Source organism: Coptis chinensis, chromosome 6, assembly GCF_015680905.1.
Source record: "Coptis chinensis isolate HL-2020 chromosome 6, ASM1568090v1, whole genome shotgun sequence".
Taxonomy (NCBI): domain Eukaryota; kingdom Viridiplantae; phylum Streptophyta; class Magnoliopsida; order Ranunculales; family Ranunculaceae; genus Coptis; species Coptis chinensis.
In genome coordinates, this window is record NC_141461.1 from 9,259,422 (window position 1) to 9,267,993 (window position 8,572).

The 8,572-nt window shown below is 39.7% G+C and overlaps 1 protein-coding gene across 1 annotated transcript; it reads left to right on the plus strand.

The window, feature by feature from the left end:
- The first annotated feature begins 395 nt into the window (after positions 1 to 395).
- Positions 396 to 3,189, plus strand: LOC147491318 (uncharacterized). The gene is made up of 6 exons (XM_086567227.1): positions 396 to 1,040; positions 1,130 to 1,873; positions 1,955 to 2,122; positions 2,218 to 2,628; positions 2,742 to 3,050; positions 3,107 to 3,189. The coding sequence occupies exons 1-2, from the start codon at positions 396 to 398 to the stop codon at positions 1,583 to 1,585; spliced, it is 1,101 nt and encodes a 366-aa protein (XP_086423353.1). The 3' UTR covers positions 1,586 to 1,873; positions 1,955 to 2,122; positions 2,218 to 2,628; positions 2,742 to 3,050; positions 3,107 to 3,189.
- Positions 3,190 to 8,572: the final 5,383 nt, after the last annotated feature.

Here is an 8,572-nt window from a genome sequence, read left to right on the forward strand (position 1 = left end):
GTGAAATTGGGATTCTAGTAGTGAATAGCAGCCTATTTAAAGTAGGGGATGTAGACCTTGCCAAGAATCTCCTAAAAGTAGGTTCCCTTTGAATTTTTCTTTTTGTTTAAGAATTCCTCTTAATCGTGAAGCCATCATCATGCATGCATGCATGGGGTTGCGTCTCTCACCTTCCTACTATTAGAAAACTGAGATTTGATTCTATTGTAACTTAATGGGAAGTTGCTGTACAATAACTTCTGGTTTGTGGTAGGTTTGTTACACTATGTTGACTTCCTAAACGGAGAAGAAGTTGTGCATTTGCTTGTTAGTATTAGAAGTTGTGAATTTGCTTGTTAATAAACAATTTGAATTAGTTGAATGTCTTATTTTTAACTCCTATTTATTTTGTAGCAATGCCTCGAACAAAGAATGTAGCAAAAAGTGTTTTCACGGGTGCTAAGAAGTTGTTAGGTGGGGGGAGTAGTAGTTCGGGTCGCGAGGAGCCTGAGAAAAAGAGAGAAAGGGCAACAACTACCTCGGCATCAGTCCGTAGAGGGGATCGGAAAGCGGATGATCCCAGTAATGTAGTAAGTGGTGTAGAGTTAGGAAATCAAAAGAGAAGAAAGCAAACAGTTCTGAGTGATGTAGATGTAGATGTAGATGTAGATTTAGATTTAGATTTAGATTTAGATTTAGATTTAGATGAAGATGAAGATGTAGATGTAGATGTAGATGTAGATGTAGATGTAGATGATGTAAATATGGATCATGGGAAGAGTGTAGCTGTAGGTGATGATGAAGAAGATGATAGTGAAGAAGATGACGAAGAGGGTGTTGATGACGCGGAGGATGAGGAGGACGCGGAGGATGAGGAGGAGGAGGATGATGATGACGAGGAAGTCCCTGAAGTCCCTGTACCTGTACCTCCAGTGAATATTGTGAGAAAGTCCAACAATGAGTTGGAGTTCCAGAGAGGTGTTTATGGAGGTGGCCCTCATGTGTCACATTTGTTATATGACTATGCGGTGCACGTGGCTCGCGATATTTGGGAGGGGCAGGTAATATTATTATATATTGTCTATTAGTATTTAAATTTTGTATTACGAAACCTTGTGCATACATTAATACTAAGTTTTTGTTGTTTTAGGCGGAGCGAGGGGTGTTGAAGTGTCATGGGCACCTGTACAAGTTGGTACAATGGGATATCGTCGGAGAGTGTTCAGACTGTTCTAATTTTCATGTGGAGCTTCAAAGGACCGGCTTATGTGCTCTGGTCTTAGGTGTATATAGGCATCAGGATCCTGTGTTGGTCTCTGCGTTTGTGGAGAGGTGGCATCCAGAGACCAACACGTTTCATATGCCGTGGGGTGAGATGACAATCACGTTGGACGATGTTTCCCAACTCTTAGGAGTTCCGATCAGAGGCAAAGGCAAAGCGGTGGATCGGGGACACCGATTTGACCTCGAACGCAGAACAAAAAGACTCCTCCACCAAGGTCTTGGCATACCCATGGATAAGATAGATGCGGAGATGAAATCCAATAAGTTCACTTCCAAAGTTAGGATGGATTTCTTGATGAAGCGATTTCTTTGGGGAAGGTGACGGATGAAGATTTGGGATGAAAATGGGGTTGTTGTTAAGAAGGCGTCAACCCAAAAAGAGTTGCGGTTTGCTGTGAGAGCTTATTTGTTGTTTTTCTTTGGATGTACCGCCTTCACCGACACGTCTGGAACTGCAGTTCCCGTTTGTTATCTGAGACTGCTTATGAAATTTGCCGAGATCAGAGACTACGCGTGGGGTGCAGCCTTACTGACTTACTTGTACAGGGGTCTTGGGACTGCCACAAGTGCCAAGGTGAAGGGTGTTTCAGGCTATTTCACTCTCCTACAGGTATTAGTTTTTTTTTTTTTCTTTTCAATGTCAATTTTATCTATCTATTACAATATTAACTGGGTGTCTATATTAATCTAGGCATGGATTTATGAGTACTTCCCGGTGTTCAGGCCATTCCCAAACGATGACTATCAGTTGAGCATGTCGCGTACTCATAAATACTCAGTTACTCAGTCTTTTTATGCTAGCACAAACACCTGCATTGAAGCATACCCGGCGATGATTGATAATATGACTTGTACCGATGTAAGCATTTTTGTATATAAATAGTTTTATTTATTAATTGATATTATTAGTATGTGGTTAATGATTAATTTCCTCGATCATATGCTATTTGATAGGTTGAATGGTATCCCTATGCTGAAGTTCGAGCTATACGGCCGGTGGATGAAATAGCATCTTTCGAGGGATTTATATGCTTTCTTGATAATGTCGAGCAGTACAATGTTTCGAGGGTTGTGCGTCAGTTGGGTCATATACAGTTTGTACCTTCAGATCCCCCAAGACCAAAGACCTCGACGCGAACTACTTCCGGACGCGGGTACGATGTGAAAGTTAATGTTGTGTCTTCCTATTGGAGTAAATGGCAAAATCACTTGATACAACTTGAACATCGAGGACCCATTCCATCTTATCCATGGGAGTGTGTTAGTAGATACATGAGTTGGTACGAAAACAATAGCCATATTCGAATGATAAACCCTGATCATCTTAATCTCTACTCCCTACAGAGTTTTCCATATCATAATCTGGTGAGTTAATACTTTACAACGTTTGTTTTTTTTTTTTTTTGTTTTGTTTTGTTTTGGTATTTTATAAATGTAAATGTATATACTAATGTAGTTTTTCGTTTTAATTTTGACAGCACCCAGTCGTTGATGAAATTTCTCGTTTGCTCAATCAAGACCTGCAATTGGGTGGGACTGCGATTCCAGACGATGCACAGAACGAGTTCATGGAGGCATAAAATTTGACTCGGTGCAAGTTCATTGGCGGACGATATCGTTAAGGAGCATTGGATTTAGCAATGTTGAATTTGGTTAGTTTAGGGTTTACTGTGTTGAGCATTGGCAGTCTTGTTGGAAGTCTTGTTGGAGTCTGGGGTGGAAATGTGTTATAGAGCTTGAGAGATTGAGTGTTTTTCTTGAGTCTAGAAATGTGTTATAGAGCTTGAGCTTGAGTCTAGGGTTTACTGTGTTGTTATCACGATTGACTAACCATTTTCTGAAGTTTTAATTCTGTTATTGTTATGTTTACTTATGCTTTTGTAACAAAGATGCTTATAGAGAAAAATCAAGTGATAACATTGTATTGTTGCTGAAACTCGGAGATTTTTGTGGGATATGTGGAATACTTGTTGAATCTAAGTTTTGTAACTTACAACTGCAGTACTATTTTGTTCTTTAAATGCTTGTTAATACTTGTAACTTCTTGTAACTATTTTGTAACTTAGAACTGCAGTACTATTATGTGGAATACTTGTTAATAAGATTTTGTTCATTAAATGTTTCTTGTACTCACATTCTAAGGATTTTTTTCATATTCGACTTCGCAGGTTTTGTTAGTCCGTTACAGAGATTACCAGATATGACATTTCTTGTGTTGAGTCCTCCGTCTTTGTTATTGTCAAATTTTTGGAATATCTTCTTCACTTTCTCCACTCTCATTTCTCTTATGTCATGTATAAAACATTGATCAATTGCCAAAACACGAAACATCTATTTTTTTGCCAAAACACGAAACAACACGCAACATCTAAACTTGGAAAAAAAAATGACTTGCTGTTTTTTTGCCTCTTGGACGGTGTGGCCACACCGTCCAAGAGGCAAAAAAACAGCAAGTCATTTTTTTTCCAAGTTTAGATGTTTCAAACGACATGGCCACACCGTTTGAGACTAATTCCAAGCGGTGTGGTCACACCGTCCAAATGCCAAAAAAACAGCAAGTCTTATTCTTTCCAAGTTTTAGTCTGAAACGACATGGCTACACCGTTTGAGACTAAGTCCAAACGGTGTGGCCACACCGTCCAAATGCCAAAAAAACAGAGAAATCTTTTTGCCAAGTTCAAATCTCAAACGACATGGCCACACCGTCCAAATGCCAAAAAAACAGCAAGTCATATTTTTTCCAAGTTTTAGTCTCAAACGCCATGGCCACACCGTTTGAGACTAAGTCCAAACGGTGTAGCCACACCGTTCAAGTGCCAAAAAAACAGAGATTTTTTTTTGCCAAAAGTCATTTTTTCCAAAATCAAACAAACATACATACATCCATACAATTAATTCGACAAAAAAATACAATCAAATTTAAGAAAATTGTATCAAAACCAAATTACAATTCCAACCACATGAACATTAATTACATAGACTTATTCCTAGTCAACATCTATTATTGGTATTTCGCCCCATCATTAGTGTGCTTTCGTCTTCCAATACTAAATTGGGAATGTTCAATGCAGTAAATTGCGCTTTGTCTTGCTTTTGTAATGCAAGATCCCAACTATCTCGCAATTAAGTGTCGAGCTCTACGCCATCTTCGCGATCGGTTTTGGAACCGGACAATCATCAACAAGTTCAACATGGACAAAATGACATCCCGTAAGTAAGTGGTACCCAACACTTTCTTTACTCTCTCGGATTTGCTTGGGTTCTCGTGGCAAAATAAGATGGCAAGTACATACTTCCTAAATGTACGAGGACAACATTAAATCTCGAAGCAAATAGATATCCAAGCAAAGGGCATGCTCATCCACTTACGAGGGGTGCCCAACCGCATTCATGGGAAATTGTAGGTTTCACGCACCTAATCTCACCGCGGAGTGTACAATGTACATGATTATAGGGGGAGGTTGTCATTAAGTTCTTGTAACAACTCATTTTCATCCACATCCACCACTCTTCCTGACTTCTTCCTAATGCAATGCACATTGCTCTATACCCGCAATTGCCATCACCCACAGGGTCATCCACTTTAACAATATATTTGTGCAGTTCTTTTGGAATGTCCAAACCGTAATGTCTCGGCTCCCTTAGGATGCCAATGTCTAACTTTTGAGGTGATTTTTGAGAAGAGTTATTTCGTGGTATGGTTGTTTTAGGTGGTAAAGGTGATTTTTGAGAAGAGTTATTCCATGGTGTGGTTGTTTTAGGTGGTAAATGTGACTTTTGAGAAGAGTTATTCCGTGGTGTGGTTTTTTTTTGTGGCAAAGGTGGTTTCGGAGAAGACTTCTCTGCAAGTGGGTTTGGAGTAGCTTGGAATTTATGAGAAGGCTTGGAATTTGGCGTACATTCTGATTGTTGCGATGAGACCCACTCTTCATGCTCACGTTGGGAATGTTCAAAACCAGATGAATCTCGTTTTGAAGAGTTCTCATCCTCAGTTGGAAGCTTTCTCTTGCAGCTACCCTTAGGCCGACCTTTGGTTTTCGCCTCCTCATGAGGTGGCTCTAGCCATGTAGTTTCTGGCACAGCAATCTCCATAAGTTTTCTAACCATAACCCTCTGCTTTTCTTCAGAAGCCATTTCATACCTTTTCATAAACATATCCATCGAAGGTCTACAATCGGGACCAACACCCACCGACACACTTGGAAAAACAGACAGTTTTCCAAAAGGGATCGATAGCACTCAAAGATATGGAACGTTCTTGCTTTTGAAGTTCAATAATTTCGTGAGCACATGACAATCCATGACTGGTGCGCAAATAACACCCACAAATGAACTCAGAGTCTTTAGCATCACAGCTTACACGGGTATCTAATTCTTCATAAAGCAAGTCCAAACATTCTCTTGAGACCAGGTTTCTGAGTTCACGAAATAAAGGAATCCGGTGGTGGTGCTGGGTTACAATCAGACTCTTCTCGAATGTACCTCTAATCTCAGACAGCTGGATCTCTAAAATCGGGTGGATCAAGTAAAACATACTTAGAAAATCATGTCTGTTTGTGTTTCCTAGAACACGTTTCACCTGAGCATGAGACCCTTCAACTCTATTGGTCGTTGTACTCCCAAAGTGAATGTGTTGATCTGTCCAACAACATACGAATTGATCTTTGTAAGGCAACCAAGTCTCTCGCAGATAACTAACAAAATTGGAGTACTCAACCCTATAGTTTTTTCAAAGCAGCAATTTACGGTTGAAGATATCCTCGGTCCCCTCGATTTCACTCTGTTGTTCCACGAACCGGCCTTTATCTACTAGTTCTGTGGTGGGAAAAAAATCATTGCATTTCTGAAGGATGCACATAGAGATATGCCATCTACAGAGATGCTTGTGCGCGTCAAGAAACACAATATCAGTAGCACCCATCAAGGCCAAGTCCCTGTCAGACACGATCACAGATGGCCTTTCTTCACCCAGCAAACCGTTAAACTGACGCAAAGCCCACTCATAGTCTATCGCTGTTTCGGACTGGAGCAACACTTGACAGACCGTGAAAGACTTCCAGGTTGAAGTCACCCCCACAAACTGTACAAAAGGCCACCGATACTTATTGGTTTTATAGGTCGCGTCTATGATGAAAACTTTTGGAAAAGTCCGAGCCATTTTAACACCGTCCGGATGGGCCCATAACAATCCCGTTATCTCATCCGTATTCATATCCTCTCTCACCTCCTCGAAATAATGGTTTTCTGCTAACAACTCACGCAATCTCTGCATTTGCGAGCGACCGTTCATATCCAATGTCCTCACCTTGTGCCTGGCATTGTAGACTTGATATATGCTAGATAGGTTATCAGGAAACCTATGTCTGATGGACTTCAAAACTTCTTTAGGCTTAACTCCATTTTGAGTCATCTCTGACAAGAACTCGAATTGTGGAACAGTCAGTCGAGTAGCAAATGCATGTCCTTCAAGGGTGTTCGCTAATGGATGGTTGTGAACACCATTAAGAACGACAATTTTCCAACTATCGACAGTGCCGCGTTGGAAAATACATCTTAACTTAAATGGACATCCACGATTCATGGTTCCCGTATTTCTCTTATTAACTTTCTCTGCTTTTTTGTGTGAACGATACACGCCCGAACTCTCGCAATCTAAATCCAGCCTTGGTACTCGGTTCCCGTTAGCATTCTGTGACTTCCCAATTACCACAACCACATTACATTGTTTTCCCCGAGCAGTTGCCCAACCAATTACGTCACTACGTGTATGAAATACCTAAATATATGAAAGAAAACAACAATCAATAAACTAATATAATTTCATTTAGAAAATAAAAACAAGTGAAAACAATGCCTACTATGTACCTCTTCCGTAGTAAATATTTCTGTTGTATCCATTGAAAGCGGTTGAACATCATCCACGTCATTCGAGTTTCCAGAGTTCTCAAAACGCACCGAAGGATCCTAAATAAAGAACAGTTGTTAATTGATGTTTGGCTTAAGTACCAAATGCCACAAACGACATGGCCACACCGTTTGGACTAGGTCCCAAACGGTGTGGCCATGTCGTTTGAGATTTGAACTTGGAAAAAAGACTTGTCTGTTTTTTTGCTACTTGAACGGTGTGGCCACACCGTTTGGACTTAGTCTCAAACGACATGGCCACACCGTTTGGACTTAGTCTTGAACGGTGTGGCCATGTCGTTTGAGACTAAGTCCAAACGGTGTGGCCACACCGTTCAAGTAGCAAAAAAACAGACAAGTCTTTTTTCCAAGTTCAAATCTCAAACGACATGGCCACACCATTTGGGACCTAGTCCAAACGGTGTGGCCATGTCGTTTGTGACTAACTTCAAACGGTGTGGCCACACCGTTCAAGTCGCAAAAAAACAGACAAATCGTTTTTTCCAAATTCAAATCCCAAACGACATGGCTACATCGTTTTGGACACAGTCCAGACGGTGTGACGAGACCGTTTGGTGTGAAATACAAACGACCTAGCCGCGTCGTTTAATTACTACATGCATAATTATTACATGCATAATTATTATATGTATAATTATTACATGTATAATCACTGTACACATCAATAATTCCTACATGCAAAATTATTACATGCATAATTATTACATGTATAATCACTATACACATCAATAATTCCTACATGCATAATTATTACATGCATAATTACTATATTCATAATTACGTTTAATTTAGATTTACCTTATTCTTATTAAATGCATCATCATCCATTCCTCTATTTTCTTCACTTTGAACTTGTTCTACATTTTCTTCTTGAATGGGGTCACTTGGAACTTGTTCTATATTTTCTTCTTGAATGAGGTCATGATGCATTACATTTTCTTCGTCATCTTCATGTTCTAAAATGGGGTTGGGCTCTTCCATTAGTGTTTAGTGTTAGGGTTTAAGGGTTTAAGGGTTTATGATTTTTTATAGTGGAAGAGAAGAGAATAGAAGAGAAGGGCTGAAAAGGTTGCAACAAGTCAAATTCACTTTGGTTTGGGGTCTGCCCAACACAAAACAACTTTTGGGACCAATGGCACATTTGTAATAAGTGTTTTAGTTTTTGGGGTCTGCCCAACACAATATGGGGTCCGGCAGTAACAAGTACCTAAATTAACATTAACATAGCAGTTCATCAGTTCATGCTTCATTAACCTGTTAAACAAACTTCAAGTCTTCAACAGTTCAACCTCTTAATTAAGAAAATACTTCTAACTTAAGAAAATACCCTCATAACCTATTACAAACATAAAAATCTATTACAAACTAGAGATCATCTCTATTA